A 23,644-nucleotide genomic window follows, 5' to 3' on the forward strand; every position below is an offset into this window, starting at 1 on the left:
ACTGTGGCTGTAGCTCAGGTGGCAGAGCAGGTCAGCCACTAATCAAAAGGTCGGTGGTTCGATCCCAGGCTGCCTCCTGGCTGCATGCCAAATATCCTTGGGCAAGATACTAACCCCATGTTTGCCTACTGGTGGTGGTCAGAGGGCCCGGTGGCGCCAGTGTCCGGCAGCCTCGCCTCTGTCAGTGCGCCCCAGGGTGGCTGTGGCTACAATGTAGCTTGCTATCGCCTGTGTGTGAATGACTGAATGTAGTGTGAAGCGCTTAGGGGCTTTGCCTTGTTGCCCATATTAGATTCTTGATGAATGTGTGTTGTTGTTATTCAGCCTGGTTCAATGTGCCCCTTTTTAACTTTGAGCACCCGCCCCTTTAAACCTCTCTGCACGTCCCTGCGTGGAAGAACTGAACATTTTATTGTGATAGAAAAATGAATGTATTTAGCAAATAGACTGAGATGAACCATGATGGCAGAACAGAATTGCAGGGGTGAGAGGATTTAGGACAAGATGCCCCCCTGCAATCTAGGAGCTGTTGGTGGTAAAGATGAAAACTGAGGCTTAGATGGAGTTCAATGATTTGTAATGATATAATTCTTAATCCAAATAGGATTTACCACGTAGTCTGTAGACTGCCCCCATCTGGTAACACAGCTCACTGCAGGCAGACGGGCAGTCCCTGGATTGGAGCAGACTGCAAATGCGTCACGCTCTCTGAACCATAAATTCCACTGTAGATGAAGCAGCACTAAGCGATGGAGCAGTGAACTCTTGCCAATGAGCCAACAAACACAAATTGTACTTGTAGAGCAGTTTATTGTGTGGAGAAGAGGGTGTTTGAGATCAATGAGCTGAAGCTGGTATGGTCTAATCCACAGACTGGACAGCGTGCTCTGTTTCCGCATTACAGAGAAACTTGGTCATTAAATCAGAAGTCTCAAAAACTCAGAAAAACTGTGTTTGTGTAATATGAGACACTAGTTGTTGAGGGGTTAAAGAATAACTGACACTCCCCTAACCTGAGGGAGCTGAAGAGATCCTGAAAGAAGAATGGGAGAAAATACCCCAAAATAGGTGCGCCAAGCTTGTAACATCATGCTCAAAACACCTTAAGGACTCAACAAGACTTGAGACTTCAACTAGGTTTGCAAGAATTTTAAGCAAATGTTTCTCATTTTTACACTATGGGGTATTGTGTGCAGAACTTTAAGGTAAAAAGTCGATTTAATGCGTTTTTTAACAATGCTTTAATGTGACAAAATGTGAAACTGGGATGCACTGGAGGCAGGTAGAGGCAAGATGGGAAGTGCAGACAGATCAGAATATATTTAAATTTAAAAAAGACAGATGGCTTAATAAAAACAGCTTTTAAAATGGAAAAAAACAAGGTCTGAAATTTCCATGAAAGCCTTTTTATTTTGAAGCCTTTTTAAAGGCCAGACTAAGCTGGCTAATCAGCAGGAAGAAGACTGGCTGAGCTCTGCTCCTCTGCAGACAAATCCCTGTGGACTGCTGATAACCAGTGGCTATTATCAGGCTATTATCAATGTTACAATTATTCATAAATCAAAACATTATTTACCTATTTATTGGAACAGCAGGTCATGTACACTCTTTAAACATAAACTGAATCTTGAATTTATGAAAATAACTCAAATAAAATACATACATGCTAAACAAACCATAGACACATGAACAGCTGAAAGAACATAATTAGAAGAAAATCAGAATATCACAAAGAGACACTGTTTTTTAAGTATTTTGGGACCCTGCTCTCAGTGTGTTACAACAAATGTCACGGGAGTGGAACGGACTCAGGCGCAGACTGAGGTAGCACAGTTCAACGACACTTTATTAATCACACTGGTGCGCTGTATACACATGAAGGGGGGGGGAACACCAGGGTCTCGGGGATCAATAGGCTGGGGAGACACACTTCTTCGCACTCGCTCTGCTCCTCGTCCAAACAGTCTCCACACAAGCAGCTCACTCTCCTACTCACGGGGTCCAGGGGTCACAAAAGGGCTGATCCTGGTAAACCTATTTACACAGACGAGGGTAAGTTGAAGGCAAACACGGGAACAGTAGAATCGCAAGGAAGCCAGGCAATACTAACGAGGGTTACTCAATATTCCAGCGACGAATAGCTCAGACCCCAGCCTTAAGAAGAGCCAGAGAACTGCAATTCGCTCGAGATCAGCTGCAGGTGCGTGGGCCAAGGGCAGGAGCCCAATCAGAGCTCTGCCCAGGCAGACAGGTAGGAGAGAGAGAGCGAGAGAAAAACCACAAACACTTGTGGCCACACTGGGCTGGCCGGGGAGGCACAGGGACCATGACAACAAAACTGATCCTTCCAGTTCTGTGTTCTAAAGAAGCAGTATATCCTCCTGACTACCAGCAATGCAAATTTGTCCTCTGTAGAGCACCTTTCTAAACCTGAATATCTCCCATGCACTGCATACTACAGAATTGCCTCCTTTTGGTATCTACAGAGGACATTTAGGGCTTTCCAATGATACCAAATGTGAAGGGGTGGAGCTTTGGGAACTTTAGTTTTTTCATGAAGGAACATGGCGGCCATCGCTGCAAGCACATTTTATGGGAAGAAGAAAAGTAAGTGCATAAAACTTCTTATTGAGCAATTTTTAGCAATGAATGTTGTTAGCATATTTTAAATAAGTCTCTTAATAACACATTAAAACATAGTATGCTTAATTCTAACTTCATTTTAGTATAGTATTGAAGTGTTTAAAAAATGTCCTCCATAGTGGACATTTGTAGTCATTTCCTCCATTTTGTTCTGTTTTTTTAAATGACCAGAAAAGGAGTCCTTTTTAGAAGCAGAAAGAAATTTATTGCAGTTTGATGAGGGAAACCCAGATCTTGAGTTGTCTGATGAAGAAGATCATAGGGAATAAGCCCTTGAAGAAGAAAGAAGGAGGAGCATCAGGGATGGTACTCAGACCTGAACTTGCTGTCATTAAGTGGTTGGACAGTTGTCATGGCATCCTCTGCCTATGGCAATCAACCTCAGGACAGACGCACAAGATGGTCTAAGAAAAACAAAAGGTTTGTCCATGTGCCAAGTCCACTGGCAATTGCTGAGTACACTACCAATATAGGTGACGTGGACCTTGTTGCCGAATGTTGAGTTTCTACAGGATGGTCCCTCACACTCAGAAATTGACAGTATGTGCAGTTTTCTACTTTTTGATCTGGCAATCACCAACTCGTGGCTTCAGTATAGCAGTGACTTGCAGTTTTGGGGGAAGAAACCACTACAGTTCCTTGAGTTCAAACTTCTCCTTGGTGAAGAGTTGAAGAAAATGTTTGCCATCAAAGTTCATTTTTACACGTTTGGCCTTCCAATGTCCTCTGCAGTGGACATGTGATATCTAAAAAATGTAAACTTTTTTTTCCCAAAAAATTATTTCAGTCTTCTAATTACCTTAATACGGAGCCCCCCAGGGGACATGGGAGAAAAAAAAATTAGGGAGAAAAAAAAAAAATTAAGACGGACTTTTGCGAGCTCTCGCAAAAGTATTGCGAGAGCTCGCAAAAGTATTGCGAGCGCTCGCAAAACTTTCTCGCGAAAGTTGAATTCCAACAATGGCGGCAGCTACTTAGTTGTAATATTACTCTTTCTGGGTCACAAAATACACTTTTAAGATATTTTGAGGCGTGAATGTAGTTGTGTAAACGTCAGATACCTGCTCGGTTTACAAGACATCACATATTTGCAAAAGTGCTCCGACGTTTTTGGAGATCTGACACCCACTAGCTCGAAGCTAACGGGAGGTCGAGACCTACTACAGCCGGGAGGAACACCGCTTTCCCGGCACATCGTGCCTCGACCTCCCGGTCGGCTTCGAGCTGGCGGCCACTAGCTCGAAGCTAACGGGAGGTCGAGACCTACTACAGCCGGGAGGAACACAGCTTTCCCGGCACATCGTGCCTCGACCTCCCGGTCGGCTTCGAGCTGGCGGCCTCCGAAGAATGCGGCTAAAACTTTTGCGAGCTCTCGCAATACTTTTGCGAGAGCTCGCAAAAGTCCGTCTTAATTTTTTTTTTCCTCCCTAATTTTTTTTTTTTTCCTCCCTAATTTTTTTTTTTTCCTCCTTAATTTTTTTTTTCTCCCATGTCCCCTGCGGGGCTCCGTACCTTACAAACATTGGGGGATTTACATTTTTTTTGATTGGACAACATTTTTTTTCCTGGTAGTCAGGATTATATCAGACTATTACAGGTATAGGCATGTGGGAAAGTGGGCGAGTGCAGGCAGATTATTAGGAGCAGAAATCAGGAGTAGACGCTGCAATAGCTGCTTAAGTTAAACTAACCTCAAAGGTCTTTACATGTTAGAGGGAACAAGAGCAATAACAATGATAACATTATGGATAAAGAAAACATGAAGCTGTTTTTCTTGATTCTTCTGTGCTATGGCTCATTCGCAGGTAAGAAAAAAACGTTAAACCTTTGAGCTCTGACAGCAGAGTCATCTGACCTAAAGCTGAGTTTTTGCTTTGTTTCACTTTAAAGCTCTTTTAGCCCGAATGTTGTAAACTCAGTTTTTATATTTATTTTCTAGAATTTAAAAGATCATGTTTTATCAGGTATACTTTGACAACTGAATTTCATTGTCACCGCTGCTGTGGGTAGGAGTTGCTTTAAATCTCATTTTACGTTCGTTTGGTAAAAGGTAACTAAACTATTCTATTCTGTTCTATTCATGTCAGATGTGACCTATTGTTGGGGGAAAACTCTGTAAAAGACCCAGGAGAAATAAAGACACAATGAGACAAAGTTACTTTCTTTATCAAACGTGTACACGGGTGAGCTGCTAAGAACAACTCACACCATGCACAGTGGCTTGGTAATTTTTATAGGAAAGACAGTGAGAACAGGATAAGAAAATACAAAACAAATAAAATAAACAACTCCATATGTGGCGCTAGTCTCGTCAGCAGAGAGCTGGGAGAAGGCTGTGAGAGATAAAACAATCTAAAACAATATGTCCCAGAAACAGTATGTCTTTGCTGGGAAAGTCTAAAAAGATCATTCCAAACTAATCTAACCATAGGCAAAGGGCAGACAAAAGGCATCTTTGTACATTTAAAAGAAGGTAAAGAAACATAGAATCATTTTTCCTGTAACATTCCCTCCTGTTTTAACTTATTTTAAATGTATACAACAATTGTCTATGAAGGTTATTTATTAAGTATCTTAGGCAATTTTTTTAATTTCCAAAATTTTCAAAATGTCAGCATAGCAGAAATGGCAGTCATTTGGTCTAAAGAATAAAACAAAAGAAAATAATAAAAAAAGAAAAACATAGTAAATGAAAATCATAGTAAATGAAATAACAAGTGGAATAAACAAGAAAAAATAATAAAACTAAAACTACAAAAAATAAAAGGATGAAAACTAAAATGAAAACTTTGTATTTAAAAAAAATGATGAAAACCTAATATGTAAAATGAAAACTTCAAAAAATACAAGGATGAAAACCTTATATTTAAAATGATGCAAACCTTAAATTGAAAACTTTATATGTAAAATAATGAAAACTTCATATTTAAAATGAAAACTTTATGTTTAAAACTGAGAACTTCAAAAAAAAAAAATAGATAAATAAAAGGATGAAAACCTGCATAACCTACTAATGTTTTAATCAGTGCGTGATCACTTGACAAGTCATTTTTAATCACCACGTCATTTATTAGCAGTTAGTACAAGTTCTCCTCTAACAGAATTGCAACGGGATGTTGTTCTTCTTGAGGCACGGCAACATAAGCAGTCATTGTAGTTGTTATCATCTTTGAAATCATTACTCTTAGGCATGGCAACACACACAACACTAATATGAGCAGTGCTATCATGATGAGACCTAGAAGAAAAAATGGCTTTGCTACAGCAGCCAGCCATGAACCGCTGAACAGCCAGTCAAGCCAGCCTTGTGCTGTAGCTGCTCCAGGTGTGTGGTCAGTGACATATTTTTGCAGAGCGGTCAAATTCTGCAAAGCTTCATAAATGTCTCCTCCAGTTTCGTATCCATCAGGGATAAAAGTGCAACATGTTTCCCCGATCAGCTTGCAAACTCCTCCTTGTGATGCTGTTAGCAGGTCTAGTGTCAGTCTGTTCTGCAGCACCATCGTTCTGATGGCCTGCTGTTCTCCTGCTAAGGCAGTTCCCAGGGTCTTAGTCAAGTTGATGTGTCGTAGCAGAGCATATCGGTTGATTTCCACATGATCCCGCACCTCGGCAACTCCAATGCCGGGGATCAAGCTCTGTAAGAATTTCACTCCTCCTCCCCAGATGCGAAACTCTCCCAGCACTCCAGTGTCCATGGTAATGCCGAAAGAATTGGGGGAGGCGATGTCCACTTCACGTCTCTGCCGGCTGCTTGGGTGATGTGCAACACTTTGCATGAAGAAAACATGATCTGATAATTCCACCAGGGCGCACAGACCTCCCCAACCTTCAGGGAGTGACAGATAAGCCTTGTTGCCACATAGGAAGTACCAGTCAGCCAAAACTCTGGTTCCTCTGCTGCTGGGTGCCGTCCGTGCACATCCTGTCTGGTACTGAGTCTTTGTTTGTAGTGGCATTCGGTAGCTGTAGTCGGAGCGACAGTTTAGGCCCATCAGCGTCGTGTTACTGGCACAGGTGGCGTTGATTGAACAGGCCATACACTTCCTCTCGTTCCTTGGTGGGCAGAAAGTGTATATGTGCTTACATAGGTGAGTAGGCAGCTCCCCCACTGCCCGCGAGCCATTGTTCATCACACATACTGGCAGTTGTGATGCGTTCAGTTTGTTCAGTAGAATTACATCAGGCAGCGGGTCTGAGACTTGGGGCCAGGTCAGTAGGTATGTCTGTCCGGAACAGTTCACATTTGTGAGTGATGATGACCTCCAGGTTGCTTTTGCTGGGATGCTGTAGTTGGCTTTGGACCAAAGAGTACCGTAGCCTGGATGTGTTGCCAGGCCCAACAGACACCAACTGCGATCTTCAGGTATGCTGTACGGCCACAGGCCAGACGTCTGTGAGGATAGGGGCATATGGGTACATGCATAGCAGTCAGTTTTGTTATTCAAATGAGCTGTAGTGTTCATAAACTGCCACCAGAAGTTAGTGGCGTAGCCATGGGGAAACTTGGTGTACTTTCCTTTGTCATACAGTGTCTGCCTTTTCTCCACATAGCGTGACTTGTTGTCCCTCATGGAAGCAAAGGTGAGGAGCCCGGCCATGGTCAGGGCCGCTGCAGTTGATAAGAGCCACCACCTCATGACGACGGAACACACCCTCCTGTCGCGAGTAGACCCCCCGGCCAGGAAAGCTGACCCCTCCACCGGGCGAGATCACAACAAGCGGGCAAGCCTGCCGTCAGCTGTGTTTAGATGGCTTCACTGACTCGCCTGCAGTGACTCTGATGGATCCAGGATGGTCGTTCCGCAATTTTGCAAGCGGTCGGTGTAGTGAGGAGGACTTGGTATGGCCCCTCCCACCTGGGTGTGCTCCAGTTTTTTCCTTTGGAGCACCTTGATCAGAACCCAGTCACCGGGCTGTGATCTGCAAGACACTTGATAGACATCATTACATTCTTCGTCATTTACAATCATCTCTTTATTTTCCTACAACTTAGACATACATTTTGCTACTGAAATTGTATCTGCCTTTTTCACTGGGTAGATTTCTGGCCACTTTGAGAACACGTCTATAACCACTAGGGCGTATTTTGACCCTTGACATTCGCTTAGTTCAATAAAATCCATATGAATTGTGTGAAAAGGATGAGGCGGAGTTGGAAAACGGCCTCTTTGTGGTCGCAGGTTACCCTGAGCATTATATTTTTGACACGTCATGCATGTTCTGACAAATTGTTTTGCTGAGGTTTCAAAATTTACAGTGTAGAATTTACAGTGTAGAAATGAGAGTTGACAATACTGGTCAGTCCCCCCGTTGACAAATGCGTACAGCCATGAGTCACTAATGCCGCCATTTTGTGGAGGAATTTTGGCAACACTGGCTTGCCATAACACATCATTAAGTCGTTTGTCAGAACTGCACCGTGTTTTAGCCATTTTGCCTGCTCTGCTGTGCTTGCTGCTTTTTGTTCATTTTTCAACACATCCAGTGGAATCTGATGTGTGTTTACTGCCATCAATCAATGGCGTGTCCAGCGGGGTGGCCTGGGGGGGCACAGGCCACCCCCCCAACCAGACTGGCCACCCCAGGTGCCACCCCAAAGGCAAAACAATAAAATTCAATCAAATATCAAATGTCCGATTATGTTTTCACGGTGAAGCTCAGATATCCGATTGTAAGTGAATGCAGCATCCTTCTGCGCTATGTGCATCACGTTAGCAAAGGTAGGAGAGCCAAGCACGAAAGAACTGCAGGAAACAATTTTTCGGTGAAAGAAAATGAGGACAGAATAAATGTCCCGGTAAGTAATATCAAGTTTGTTGAGTTTAGTAAACTTCGGCGAAATTAGAATCCCAAGGAAAAAATAACACTTAAAGAATTATTGCAGCTGTGGAATATTTCAGACAGTATGCTACTGAGGGCAGCTAACATAAGAGTTATGAGTTATAAGATATAATCTAAGTCGTAACATTGCTGTATGGAGCTGCAGATTTGGTTGCAGGTTAACATAGCTGGACTGGCCATCGGGCTTATTTGACTTTTTTTTTTTTTTTTTTGTAACGGCATGAACAATGAGAGGTGGTGGATTGGCCAGATGCAGGTCGATGTGTAGAAATAACTCCGTTGTTTGGTGGTGGCTATGACGGGGCTTCCACAGAGGCAGCAGGTGGATGAGGGAAGGGGAGGCAGGAGGAGAGCCCCGAAGCAGCCGCCAGTCCGAGTGTCAGGTGAACTGAACTTCAGGTAAGAAGTTATGACCTGCAGTCTATCTGGGTCAGATATAAACCAAGTTTAGGTGGAGTTTATTTTCATGTTGCTGACTTTTTACTGTCAGTTGCAATAACTCATACTGCGTTCTAGCCAGTTTGACGGAGTTTATATACAGCTGGGTGGGTGCTATGATGTTACTGATAGTGAACTTTATTTTATTCATAAGGTTAGTAGAGTTGCCAACGGCTCCTTAAAAAAATGGAATGGTCCCTCATTCAGAGAAAATATTACACGTTTCATATTGAGCTGAGAAGAGACGCAGTTTGTCCCGGACTTCAGCTAGAATGGAAAAAGACACAAAGCTGGATTTATTCTGTCGTTATGCGGCACAGCTGCCTCTTCTCTCATCCTCTCCCCTCCCTCTCCTGTTGCTACTTCAATCATGAAACTGATCAATGATCAGCTGATCAGCTTTTCTCTCTTGTTTGTTTATCGCCCACTTTGCGCCAGAAACAGGAAACCAGCAGATGTCGCGCTAAACAACAGCAGCACGTTTAAGCTCGATCAGCTGTTGTTAGAATTTATTTAATATTACTTTCTAGTATCAGCTGATGTTTGCTGGAGCCACAGCTGTAAAGCTGCTGGTCATGATGTTGGTTTGGTTATGTGGTGAGAGGGAAACATGAAACCAGGAGATGTCCTTACTGAATCATCAGAGCTGAACAGGTGATGGAGAAACAGGTTTACCTTTTAGGTGACATGAATGAGTTGAAGTTATGAACTGTTTCTGAGAGACAAATAACACCAGGATCCTTTTTTATGTAGCTGACAGCTGGTAACTGTGCAGGGGCGGGTCTAGCAAAGTGTTGCCAGGGGGGCAGGTAGGGCATTAACAGGGAGAGGGGGGCACAAAGACATACTTTTCTTTCTTATTCTCATTTAAAATATCTCGCTTTTAATAAATAATTATCTGAATCTTACAACCAAAGTTTTCATCTGATGTACAATGTATAGAAATCATACATATACCAAAAAGACTGTACATCACTGTCACAACAGCGTTTGTTTTCATTCAAAGGCTTTATGGCTTTAATACCTGGTGGGTCGGTCTGTAGTCAAAATGCCCGATTTTCTGTCCCAGTCCAGCCCTGCAGGTTAATACTGGCAGTGTCACCATGCCAGCTGAATGTATTTCATCATCAGCCAGTGCTGTTCTTTATCAATATTACCAAAGTTTACCATAAGGCAGCATAGAAAGTATTTACTTGCTTTCAGGTTTTATTCAAATGTTAGTCTTTTCAGTTGTTTCTCCACTTTTTTCCTGTTTCAAAATCAAACACCAGTTTGTGAGAAGATTATCTTCTTTTTTTAACAGGCAGAGAAAGTTTTACATTGGCTAATTTGTCAATTGTTTGTTACAAATGTTCGTATTTTAATATTCAAAAATGTTTTTGCCCAAAACATATGTGCACTACATGTCAGTAAAAATGCTATGCAAATATTGCTGTCCTTGAATGCTGAGTAAACACTGACAAAGCACTGATTGTATCTCTTGTACTTTATCAACGCAGTATCTAAAAACTTTGCACCGTAGTGGTTAAAATCTCATTCTAATAAGAGTTAAAAGTGCATTTGGTTATTAGGTTTATAGGATTATTGAATTATGGTTAATGGTTGGTAGAATTTTTTTTTAAAAACATTATCTGCCAATTAAATCTGCCACCCTTCTCCAAATCTGTGCCCCTACCTGGCCCCCCCAACAAAAATTTTCTAGACACGCCACTGCCATCAATGTCATGTTTGCCTGTTGTGCTGCCTATTTTGCTGCTCTGTCAGCAAAATTGTTGCCTGTAGTAATGAAAGAGTCAGTAGGCGTTGTAAGAGGTTGGCATGCTGGTTTGCCAATTGGTGTAATCATTCCTCTGGTTTTCCAGATTTTTTGCAAAATGATGCACAGCAGAGAAAACATACTGGCTGTCTATATAAATGGTTATTTGTTTATCTTTGTGTATTTCACATGCGCAACAATCTCGTGTGAAGTGACCTTCCTCTCCACGGTTCTAGCAGGCGTTGTCTCTATGTTATCTGCTGTTTCTGCGTGGCTGTCTGCAGCCTTGGTGTTTGTGACTTTGCTCGCCTCTCTGTTCCTGATAGCCACCTGCGAATTAGTGTTTTAGTCTGTTGTCAACAGTCAGCCTTATTTTTAAGTTACAGAATGCTTCTCCCTTTTTTTGTTTTTTGTTTTTTTTGTTTGGGAGAATAGATGCAACTCTACATTTTCACTTAAGGCAGTTTTAGATAATTTCTAGTTCTTCAAACAATGCATGGATCTCACACATTTCAAACTTTCAAGTTAGGGTTGTTTCCCATTTATACAAATATATATATTTAACTTTGCATTGCTCACAGCTCATAGCTCACAGCTCTAAACCTAGGCATTTTTCAATCATATGCCTAATCACTATGTGTCACTGTGATTCTCAAGTATGGTCACAAGTTCGTTTAAATTCGTTTCCAAAACCAACAAAATAATCAAACAAAAACAAAAAACATAAACGTGTCAGGACACAAAAGAAAAAGAAAAAAAAAATGCTGCCACCCGAACAAGGCAGAAGTCTGCATATGTTGGCTTTTAATAGCATGCAGCTTGTAACATACTAGACTAATGTGCCTGTGTTAATTCAGCTCCATATTATTGTGTGAAGTTTCACTGGGTTGGGAGTGGTTTTGTGTGTGTCACATTTTTGGTTGACTGGAATGAGGTTGGACTAATTAGAGGCAGGTGTACTTGATTGCACTGATACACTGGTCTACTTATAGCCCACACTACAACCACTGCTGTTTTGTTTTGTCTCTCTGTGCAGGTATGTAATGTGATGAAATCAGATATGATTGGGATGGATTGGTTTTGCGCTATGAATTTTATATTAAGTGTGTCGTTTTGTCTCTCTGTGCAGTCCAGGGCCTATTATATGCCACAGCCTAAAGGCAGCTGGGTTGCAGAGGCTTGAGTGACCACTGACTATATGCTTGCAGGGTGGTGGGTCTCCAAGTACAACTTCTAACCCTGTTAAAGGCAACAGGTGGAGTGCAACTTGGCCGTGTGTCATAGCTGTCTCTGGCCTTGGGACTGTGTGTTTTTATACAATTCTTAAGTGGGACACTGGACTGTTTTATCTTTTATCTCTTGATATATTTTTCGTCAATAAATTATCTTTTAGAATTTTATTGACTGACATCTTTTTGCCCATGACTGAGACGGTTGGTCAGACCTACAGTCTTTCTTTGGGTGTGTTACAGCAGCTTCTGCTCTAAAAGAAACAAACAAATAAATAAAAAGAAAAGAAAATGTGGAACATGCTCATCAGCTTAGCAGTGTCTACATATTTAATTCAGCTTCTCAATCCTGTAGTTTTAGCTGTTGTCTACAGGGTTTTGCTTATTGGTTGTTATTATAGGTGTGCTCTATATCTCAGCAATGTGTCATTCTAGAATGATAAGTTTCAAGCTGGTCAAGTGCCTCTATGCACTTCATTAGTTTAGTTATTCTCTGTATTGTCTTCATCTCACATGTCATTACACTGAGTTTCAGCAAACCTTAAGCTTGATGCAGACTACTGCTTAACAATTATCCACCTCACATCATAACCGATTAAGGTGCCTCTTCATATTAATATTATACCCTTTGTCTTATATAACAGCAATAGCATATTATAATATTTTATCAGTGTGTACCACTATACTACTCCTGAGCCAATTTGTTAGTTAGGATCATCTTATTCAGCAAACAGATAATTTAGAATTCATCCAATCTGCGGTCACATTTGTTCTCTCTGTTGCATGGCGGACCAGGCAGTTCTATTATAATATATTATTTATATTTTATTTTGTATCCATCAAGGGCTTCAGATGACCTGCAGAATCATCCTTTTCCCAGGGTGGAGACAGTTACCTTTTCACACACTGTCCTTGGCTGAACAATGACACAGCCTTAATATACCTTATTAAAATATTTTCGTGTGAATTATTTGCTTTATATTCATTTTATACATGCTGGGCATGGTCATCATGTCAACTGTGTTTCATTGTTAATATCACTTTACAGGTTGTTATCCTTGCTATTATTAATTTCAAGTACTCTAAAGATAATTTCTACTGTAACTTTCCCTTTGTTCATCTTTATTTCGTACTTTTTATATTTATATCTACTCAGTGGGGTCTGTTTTCAACCCTTTTAAACTACTTCAGACTACCTTGATCTCTAGTTTTCACTTAATAAGGGATTATTAAGTTCTTCCTGATATGGGTGGTGCTGCAGATGCGGCTGCAGGAATGAGTGATGGCTTTCTAAAAGGATTGTGGGAACTGCACAGTGTCTCGTCTTCTGGTTTTACTAAACTGGCAGTTGAGTTCTGTTCTTCTGACTGTTTATATTTTGTTTTCTTAAATCTCTCAGTTTACAGACACTGTTTTTGTCCGGCGTCTGGACTTTTCTTTTCTCACCACTGCTCGTCAGCAGGAGTGAGTTTTAATTTCACTTGCTTGATTACCCATCTTATTTATGTATTTACTTATTTTTGTTTAAGTAATATATACACAATACAGCTGCTATCACCTTCGCTGGTATTAGAGACGAGAGTGGTTGCTCACACGCCCTTCTACTTTCGGACTATTTCCAAAAGCGGTGTGAACTTTACGAGACGGAACTCGACCGTTCTCTCAACTCACCAGCACGTCAGTGAATAGCAGTAAAAGAAAAACACAGTAGGAGCAGCTCAGTCTCTTATTGGACCGTGAAAATTCAGCTTGCTCCATTAATTAAAACAATACACACATTCACATTCACAGCTTCGACGCGCGCGACCGGAACCCTTATAATAAGGGGAGCTCCCAGAGCTACTTACTCCCTAGACCCAGTCTAGACCCAGCTGGGGGAGCTACCCAGAGCTCCAAAGCTACCAGTCGACGAGCTCCCAGAGCTACCAGTCGACGAGCTACGCTACCAGTCGACGAGCTTCCAAAGCTACCAGTCGACGAGCTACTTCCGCTATTTTAAATTCCCTGAATTCAAAATGCGCTTTTACGCAAGATTGTGTCAGTGTGTCTGTATCTACCTGGTCAGTGTCGCCGGGTCTGGTCCACCTCGATCGGGTCCCACCACCGTGGGTCGCTTTCTAAGACGTTGGCCAAGACTCGAATTTAACGCTCTTGGTCTTTTATCACACACCTAGTATGTGAGCTGTCGACAGGCGAGCAACGTGGACTGGTCACGGAGATGGGACACGATGGAGGCGCTCCGGCTCCGAAGGACCAAGAAATGTTGGGGGAAAACTCTGTAAAAGACCCAGGAGAAATAAAGACACAATGAGACAAAGTTACTTTCTTTATCAAACGTGTACACGGGTGAGCTGCTAAGAACAACTCACACCATGCACAGTGGCTTGGTAATTTTTATAGGAAAAACAGTGAGAACAGGATAAGAAAATACAAAACAAATAAAATAAACAACTCCATATGTGGCGCTAGTCTCGTCAGCAGAGAGCTGGGAGAAGGCTGTGAGAGATAAAACAATCTAAAACAATATGTCCCAGAAACAGTATGTCTTTGCTGGGAAAGTCTAAAAAGATCATTCCAAACTAATCTAACCATAGGCAAAGGGCAGACAAAAGGCATCTTTGTACATTTAAAAGAAGGTAAAGAAACATAGAATCATTTTTCCTGTAACACCTATTAAATACGTTTTTTTTTTTTAAGATTTAGGTTGAATATTAATAGTTTTGGACATTCTTGATAATTTGCACATGCAAAGCGTATCAGCCACATTGGTCCTTTAGCCCCAAATCTTTGTCAAAATATAAATTAAAAGCTGCACAGTCCTGCTGTAGAGCCTTCTGTCTCTGTTAGTGCAGATTAAATGAGATTTTTTTGACTGAATAATCTAGTAGTCTATCTGATCTGTCACTGGGCAAGAGAAAGGGTGCAGCCTGGATAACTAAATGAATTATATTTCTGATACTTTTTGTGCATCTGAATTAATTGCTACCATTATAAACATTGTCCTACAGTGAAACACTCGCTGAACTATTTTATCATTGGATCCTCCGGAGTTCTGAACATCTCAGAATTCGCTGGTGTGCTGATGGTTGATGGCGTTCAGATGGGTTACTGTGACGTGAGCAAGAAGATATTGGAACCAAGACAGGAGTGGGCGAAGAACATTTTAAAAAAACACCCTGAGCAACTGGACTGGTACAAGCACAAGTGTTTTGAGGATCAGCCAAACTTCTTCAGAGAGCTGATTTCTAGTTTGAAACAGCAGTTCAATCAAAGTGAAGGTGCAGTATTTCTGTTATACCTTACCCTAAATGATAATGAAACATTGCATATACAAAAACTTCTTACTTTAACCTCATAAGACCCGAACTCTTCAACGGCATGCATTTTTAATTTCTCTTTGATATTTGGGCATATTGGGGCCCGATGAATGTAAAAACAAAGAATTACCAGATTTTTTTTTTTTACCTTATTTTTGTTTTTAAGAAAAATGAGAGCCACATATGAGGATATTCATTTAAAATTTTGATAGAACAGTAGCAGTATAATGTCCTCGTAAGTGGATATCAGGCTCCTGTAGAGCAAAATTGAGTATTTTGGTCTAAATAACCCAAAATGTGATGTCCACATATGTGGACACCACATTTTCATCACATCACATCGCCAGGTCCTAGGAGGTTAAGAACAGATACGTTTAGATTTTGTCTTTAAAATGTTTTATTTTGCAACGGTTTTACAGTTTCTTAGAATTTATAGCCTAGTTGTCAGACAGCTCCAAAGGGGTAATATTACAAAGCAAAATAACGAATGAAGTGCAGCTGTCCAGTTACAGTAGTGCAAACTTTATGTTGCATAGTCACAGGAATGCATATGTACTCATTTGGTGGTGCAAAAAATATATATAAATGTTGTAATACTTCTGATTAGTCATTTATACTTCTGGAATTAAATCTACTATAACACAGACCACACATCAAAAATAGCTGTTCAATCAATGAAATGAATCAATTTTACCTTTCTGCTGAGAAACTAAAGAGATTCCACATCTCCTTTAGACTGTGAGTGTAATCCTTTATTTTTAAATGGACCCAGTTTAAATGCACAGCCGTCACCTCACAGATTCATAGCAGAACCTAGAGCACACTCAGCCATAACATAATTAACTTGAATTAAAGATTTAGTTTAAATCATTAAATTTACATTTTTCATTCATATTCTCATTTTCAGTAGTGTTTTATTCCTTTCTTATTCTTTTATTTTTTATCATTTATCATCATCACGTGATAGCGTCTCTGATTTCATTAGGCACTCATGGAGATCATTTTGTGTGTAAAAAGTTATGTGACCTGTGAAATGCCTTTTTTAATATGAGCACACACAGAGCCTGAACCAGGAAGCCCAGCTTAACAGAGAAAGATGATAACCACATTTGTGATACCGTTGGGTCTCACAAAGAAAGCCTGGCTGTGTCGTACTTGCTGGCTGTGGAGTATACTCTGAATTAAATCAGTTTTATTCTTGTCGTCCATCTTTTTTCTCATAAACTTGATTAATCAGGTTCATTTATAAGTTCTGTAGCATTTCAATTAGCTTCCATTAGTTATACTAATAAAAAGTTCTCAGATAGTGTGACTTGAATCACAAAACAAACTAATGCTTGGAGAACAATAGAGCCTTACACAAAGTACAGTATTAAAATTGTTCATTGAAATGTATTCTTCCTTTCTCTCTTCAGGTGTCCACATTTTACAGAGGATAGATGGCTGTGAATGGGATGAAACCACTGGGGAGGTTATTGGTATGACACAGCAGAGGTGTGGACTCGAGTCACATGACTTGGACTCGAGTCAGACTCGAGTCATTAATTTTATGACTTTAGACTTGACTTGAAAAAATGTTCTAAGACTTGTGACTTGACTTGGACTTTTATACCAATGACTTGGGACTTGAATTGGACTTGAACCGGTTTACTTGAAAAGACTTGATATTTTACCCCAAATATAAAATTTAACATGCATATTATATAGAGATTGAAAATGTGACGTCATTCACGGGTAGAACCGCAAAGGATTCTGGGAACTCGTGGCAAGCGGTAGTAGCGCACGCAGGCTTTCAATTAAAATCAGTTATACAGCGATAAAAAGAAACACAAAAATGTCAAGAAGCTGTTGTATTATTAACTGCAATAGCCGGTCGCATGACAGCCACGGGAAGCCGACGGGTAAAGAGATCGGTTGTTATCGGATTACGTCGTTGAAGAGAAATTGTTCGAGCCATGTTTCCGAAGTAACAAAGACGCGACGGATGGCCTGGATTGCAGCCATTCAAAGATCAAATATAACGTCCCAGAACACTCCAGCTCACAGGTTAGTCTGCTCCAAGCATTTACACGAAGGTCAGTGTTTTTTAGTAGTTAATACGTCATTTTCATAACATAATTGGTGATATAGGTTACAAGCAAGTCTGGCGCTGAACAGAAATGGTCGCGCTATGCTCCTTTGTTTATTGTGCATAAATAGTGAATTGTCCTGACACAATATTGCGTTTCGCTTCTGTTATTATGGTACATTGACAAAAACATATACTTTTATTCACAGGATAAAACAGGTTTTTTGTATCACTAATTGCCCAGTGCGATTACAGCATACAGTATTATTGTCACTGCTACATTTCTGTGATGCTACCAGAAATTATTTCCACTACTAATTAATTACCGTTGAGGTCAAAGGTTATATTAATAAACGGTTAAGGAATGTGTATTTATGACGACAATTTGTGAGACTGGTAAACTTATGATACGTACGATGGTCTTTCGTTCTACACGGTGCATTTCAAGGTCCTGCACCCATCTGTCGGTAAACTGTACCTGGGCTTGTTGCAGTGACCTGAAGTTACTAAACTTCATGAGTGTATGCACTCACTCCAAGAACCGTATGATTATAAATATGCATATAAATATGCTAGGATGAGATAGCTGACTTCATCTAACTAGCAAATGTTGTCCAGGCTACGTTGGTGATACAGTTTTTTTAATGTGTATGATATTTTTGTCATGCGATTTTAAAGCCGGTCCTACAACCGCATCCAAGAATAACATGCAGCTTATCTCAGAACTGTCGGTGAAAATTATTCTTGGAGCTAGGTTTAATTGAGCTGCATTTTAAAGAGGTGCAATTTCACAATTTGTGTATATTTTCTAAGTTCACTATTTTGTCATGTGTTGAGAAAAACACAGATTTTAAAATTACATGGTCTAATATTTACATTTAGCATATAACTGCAACATGCTTTTTTTCGTTGCTTTATTTAAAGACTCGAAAGGACTTGAAATTCAAAGTTTCAGACTTGTGACTTGACTCGGACTTTTACACCAGTGACTTGAGACTCGACTCTGACTTGCCTGACATTACTTGAGACTTGACTTGAGACTTGAGGATAAAGACTTGAGACTTACTTGAGACTTGCAAAACAATGACTTGGTCCCACCTCTGTGACACAGTATCATTATAACGGAGAAGACTTCCTTAAATTTGATCTGGAGAAAGGGACATGGATCGCACTGAAACCAGAGGCTGATGTTACCAAACTGAAATGGGATACTGACCAACTTGGAATAAAACACAGAGAAAATGACCTCACCAAGATTTGTCCAGAGTATCTGAAGCTGTATGTGGAGTATGAGAAAAGCTTCCCACAGACAAAAGGTAGAATCACATGAGCTTATAAAGTTTAGTGGCTACGCAGTATTTATTCACACACACAAGGCATATGTGAACCCAGAGAGTGGGGCAGAGAACAAACAACTAATTATAAAAAAAAGTACAAGGTTACAAACAAATCACAAACTGAAGCTAAAATGATATACATGATTTATTTTGTAGACTTTTTTTACTTGCACCACAAGACATTTTTCTTTATTCTTCTAGCCTCCTAGTGCCACTGAGCCTCCTAGATGTGTTGTGTGAGTTTGATATCAATGTTTTTTTTGGTTCATATCTCCCTATTAAATTTCTTTCTTTGCCATTTTTCTGTTTCTCTTCCATCGATTGTCCTTTTGTTTCCATCTCTCTTTCCCACCTTCCATCTCTCCAGTTCTTCCGTCAGTGTCTCTCCTCCAGAAGACTCCCTCCTCTCCAGTCAGCTGCCATGCTACAGGTTTCTATCCTGACAGAGCCGTGATGTTCTGGAGGAAAGATGGAGATGAGCTTCATGAAGGTGTAAAGATAGGAGAGATCCTCCCCAACAATGATGAGACCTTCCAGATGAGTGCTGACCTGAGCATATTATCAGTCACACCTGAAGACTGGGGAAGGTATGACTGTGTCTTTCAGCTCTCTGGTGGTGAGGACATCATCACAAATCTGAATGAAAGCATTATCAGGACCAACTGGAAAGGTGAGAAAAACATATTTGAGTAATTTAGTTTGTTGATACTGTGGATTGTCTAAAATGTGAGGCTTGAATCTTTCTTCCTGGCTTCTTTTTTCATTATTATTATTATTACTTTGGGAATAACTGATGGAGATCCAAGCTGGGCTGGAAAATATGTACATTCTTCGAGGCTGTTAATGCTGTTAATATTCTTAAGATTAAGAAAAAAAACTTATTTTTTTAGTCTGTGAATTAAAAAAAGTTCCACTAATGTTTCATACAAAAGCCATTCCACGATCAGTGGACTAACTGAAATTGTTTTATTTTTTTAGCCCTCCAGCTCCTGTCAGTGTCACTGAACTCTCTGTGTGACTGAATCAACATCACGTAGACAAACACAGCACCCTACAACCGATGATACACCCCTCCAGTTAGACAAGTTTAGGGAACCGAAGATTCATGGTTATTTTATTAGTGATTTTTCTAAATAACAGTTTTTAAATTTCTTTCACTATTTAGACCATAAAACTCTGATAGCCATTTTGGAACTTTTATATTTACTAGTTCAACAAAATGTGTTTAATCCATTAAACCCTCGGTTATTTTTTTTAGCCTTGCAACCGGAGGGCTGTTACTGAATGCATTTACAGGTGTTTTTCAGACAGAAATACAGAGCTACTGTAACGTCTTTAAAGGGTAAATAATACAATTGTTCTGCATCTACTGTATGTGTAGGTAGTGAATAGTGTGTATGGTCACATCAATAGACACGCAGTACAGTGTATTTTCACTTCCCTTCAGCAGCATGCGATTCATAGACTAACTAGTTGAACCTTATAGGTGGATGGATGCACTTCTGTTCTAACCTGCTGTTTTGTTTGTTCTTCAGGAGAGTCGCACTTTGACACGCCCATCCCCATCATTGTTGCAGTGGGTGCTGTGGTCATGCTAATTGCTGCTGTTGGATTTGTTGTTTACAAAAAGAAAGGTGAGCGACTCACAGAAGCTGTTTCAACAACAGAGCGGTAGCAGCATTCAGAGGCTTGTTTATTGTTACATTTTTTCTGCAGTGTTGTACATATTAGACAATTATTTCTGAATTCATTTAAAACCTGAAAATATTTGTCTTTACTTGTCCTTTTTTTCATTTTGTCCCTTTGATCTGAAATGCACTCTGGAATAATAATGTGTACACACACACACACACACACACACACACACACACACACACACACACACACACACACACACATACAAAAACAACAACAACAAAACGTCGGAGGCATCTTCCTTGGGGGGCTCAACCCGGGGTAGCGGTCATGTCCGGTTAGGGGCTCTGTTGGCTCTCAGGTGACTGTTTCCTCGCGGCTGCGTGCAGCGGGGCTAGGGGAGGGTCTGTGCTGACGGACGTGGGTTACTGACCTGGCAACCTGGCTGCCCCTGGGTGGGTCCGGGATGGGCGTGAGGTTCTGGGGGCGCTCCGTCTCTGGGCTGGGGCCCGGGCCGGGCCTCGGGGGCTTGGGTCCTGGTTGGTGTGTTGCCGGGGTTGTGGGCGGGTGGGTGCATGGGGGCCCGGCCCTGGAGCAGGGTGCCGCCGGTGCATCGAGCCGCCTGGGGGGCTCTTCAACTGGTGGGGGGGATGGTCACATCTTGCAGGAGCTTTCTTCTCTTCAGGAACTCTCTGCAGGAGGGGGAGATACAGGAGAGGTGGAGGAAGATCTCAGCCTGGGCGTTTACCGTCTTATGTAGTCTGGAAGATGTGTGGATGGTGGGGTGGGTGCAGTTTTCTCTGTGGTGGGGTTGGGTGGACTGTCCAGGGCTCTGTGGAGCCGGAGGGCGCTACTGCACTGGGCCCCGGTCTGATGGGCCTGGGCCCCCCTTCCCTGGCGGGTCGCGAAGGGTGGGAGTGCCTACTGGGGTCAGCGGGGGAGCTGGCCCCAGGGAGGGGTTACCTGCCCCTCCCTTCCTTCCCTCCCCATCTCCAGCTGCCTCCCTCTTCCCACTCCTCCACAACCACCCACACATGCAGGGCCTTGGAGTGGGGGTATGTCACCAGGGTGCAGAGGAGGCTACCCCCCCCCCCCCCCCCCCCGTCCCCTTCTGGCTGCCTCTGCCTCAATTTTATCCCACAACTTAGACATTCACATTATTCACACTCACATTACACATACATATAGGATCTTGGGGGTGGGCACAATCACGGAGTCCAAATTACCATCAGGGTGTATACCTCACCCCTGACGTCGTTGCCCACCTCTCAATTTTAAATACACTTAGTCATTGAGGGCTAGCAGGAGGGACTATGCGCTTACCTGCTGCTCCTTGGCAGGTAGCTCCATGCCCTCCTGGGTTTTAATTGCACCTTAGAACACATATGCATCAACACTACAATGAGCGGGTGGAGGGAGGTTTGGAGTCTTCTCCCACCCCCATTCTCTGCGGCCTGCTGGAGCGGGAGGGCTAGTAGGAGGAGTTGGCCGTCCGACTGCGGTCTGGGGTGTGGGGCCTCCCTGCTGCTGCGGAGTCGGGGTGGTCTGCCTCTCCCCACCGCAGGGAAAAGGGTAACACCACCTGGGTCTGGGTGCAATTCCCCCCTCCAGGGGCAAGGGTAGCTAGACCCGGTTTGTAGAGTACGCTTGGGGAGTGTGATTGTGTGTACAGCGTCTCTTTATGTCTGTCTCCACGTTGGTTGAGTGTGGAGTGAGTGCATATGAGAGCATGAGGGTGGGAATGGATGTTTGTGTCTGTGTGTGCCTGTATGTCTGTGTCTATATGTCAGGTTGGGTATCAGACGCCACCTCTCTGGGGACACCTCAGGCCCTCCAAGGTTTGGAGGCCTATCTCCACCCACCACCACTTCCCCTGCCGGTGGCGGACTCCCTCAGGTGTCGGTGTGTTGGTGGTTCTTTGTGTCTGGGGGTGGGCGTCCGGGTACACACCGGCTCACTCCTTGGCGGCCGCTTGTCGGGGCCTGGGGCCTGGGGCTCGCTCGGGCCCCCTTTGGAGGTGGGGTGCCCCCGGCCTCTCGGCCTGGGGCTCGGTCACTCAGGCACAGCTGGGGGCCGGCGGAGCTCACGGGCGCGTCACTGCAACTCCCCCTGGCTTCTGCTCCGCGGCTGCTGGGCGAGCCCTCATCTGGGACTCTCCTCGGCTCTTACTGGAACAGTGGCGCGGCTGCCCCTCTGTTGGTCTTCCATGGTCTCTTGTGTTCTGGGGGCCTCTGGATGTCTGGAGTTTTGATCTCCTCCATACCCGCTTCACACCCTGGAGGACGGGGCTGTGGCCCCCCCACACTCCCTAGCAGATCATTACATGGAGAAACCTTTGGAATGCAAGCATGCTGATCCACACAGGTATGCACACATGGGTATTCACAGACGCGGACTAAAGCTTTCTTGGCTGCTGCCTCAAAGCACACTGTGCGCTGTCTATCTTGCGTGCTGCACAATATCGTTTATTATTTAGTAAATATTGATATCTATGACTAGCTAGTTTATTGTGATGGTGCTTTGTTTTCTCTATTATTATGTTACTCTTTGTTGTTTGCTGTCTCCTCTGTTTGTTTTTTTTTTTGTTGTTTGGTTTTTTTTTTTCTCCATACAGGTGACCCAGGAGTTCTTTTTTTTTTTCTCTCTCTCTTCCCCCCCTTCTCACCGTCTCTTCTCCCCTTTGGTTTTCTTTCTTTCTCTCCCCCTCTTTCTCTCATTCATTCCCCCTGTCCTATTTATTTAAAAAAAAAAAAAAAAAATGACAAAGGATGAACTGAAGCTCTGCCATCACGTAATGTCGCATACTGCTGTTTCTGATGTCATTTAGAAAAAAAAAAAAAAAAAAAAAAAAAACGTCAGAAACTATTAAGATCCATACACTCTCTTGTTGTCTTCTTGTATTTGTCATGACTGGATGCATAACAATAATTAGTTAAAATGGTGAACAGGTTCATTTATTGCTCTCTTAACAGTAAGAGAAACAATAAGAGACACAGTGAACTCCTGAATGAACTGAAACAACCTTTAGTGATCTATTAATAAGGAATATCCACCAGAGAAACACTTGTTTTCTCTGGTTAAAATTTTATTTAGTTGGAACTTTAATTTCTATTGAATTCTTTTGGTCTACATGTTAGATTCAGGAGTTACTGTAACCCAGTGGTGTGCTGAGACTTACAGAGAGACAATTTTACTTTCAGTATCCAAAGTAAAAATACTTTTTCATTAAACCATATACATATACCTTCATACCTCAGAAAACAGAACTACACCTTGATTACAAGGATTCATGTATATAAATAATATTAAAAATCAATTTAATGAAAAGATTTGAGTAGTGTGCTACAGGGTTAACTTCAACATCTACAGAGGATTAA

General features: G+C 42.0%; 2 protein-coding genes across 6 annotated transcripts in view; one reads left to right on the forward strand and one right to left on the reverse strand.

Annotated features, from left to right (window-relative positions):
- LOC309705837 (major histocompatibility complex class I-related gene protein-like) overlaps positions 1 to 23,644 on the forward strand; it is a 28,772-nt gene that overhangs the window by 2,504 nt on the left and 2,624 nt on the right. For 2 of the 5 annotated variants that reach the window (XM_082531848.1, XM_082531849.1), the window contains exons 1-6: positions 4,273 to 4,448; positions 14,919 to 15,188; positions 16,643 to 16,708; positions 18,399 to 18,611; positions 19,000 to 19,302; positions 20,168 to 20,266. In XM_082531848.1, coding sequence (XP_082387974.1) covers positions 4,388 to 4,448; positions 14,919 to 15,188; positions 16,643 to 16,708; positions 18,399 to 18,611; positions 19,000 to 19,302; positions 20,168 to 20,266 — 1,012 coding nt within the window. In that variant the 5' untranslated portion in view covers positions 4,273 to 4,387. Of the gene's footprint in view, positions 1 to 1,053; positions 1,138 to 4,272; positions 4,449 to 14,918; positions 15,189 to 16,642; positions 16,709 to 18,398; positions 18,612 to 18,999; positions 19,303 to 19,618; positions 19,735 to 20,167; positions 20,267 to 23,644 lie in introns of those variants that run through there. The other 3 variants (XM_082531850.1, XM_082531852.1, XM_082531851.1) reach the window with 3 other exon arrangements.
- Positions 4,799 to 14,316, reverse strand: LOC309705829 (uncharacterized protein). The gene is made up of 2 exons (XM_082531838.1): positions 13,968 to 14,316; positions 4,799 to 7,576 (listed from the first exon to the last, which is right to left on the reverse strand). Exon 2 carries the CDS (start codon positions 7,281 to 7,283, stop codon positions 5,721 to 5,723), a length of 1,563 nt encoding a protein of 520 aa, XP_082387964.1. The 5' UTR covers positions 7,284 to 7,576; positions 13,968 to 14,316; the 3' UTR covers positions 4,799 to 5,720.

This window comes from Aulonocara stuartgranti (genome assembly GCF_965226115.1).
Source record: "Aulonocara stuartgranti genome assembly, chromosome: 4".
NCBI lineage: Eukaryota > Metazoa > Chordata > Actinopteri > Cichliformes > Cichlidae > Aulonocara > Aulonocara stuartgranti.

What these genes read in the sequence shown, in the direction of transcription:
- LOC309705829 (XM_082531838.1), bottom strand. Translation starts at nt 7,283, where the DNA reads ATGAGGTGGTGGCTCTTATCAACTGCAGCGGCCCTGACCATGGCCGGG.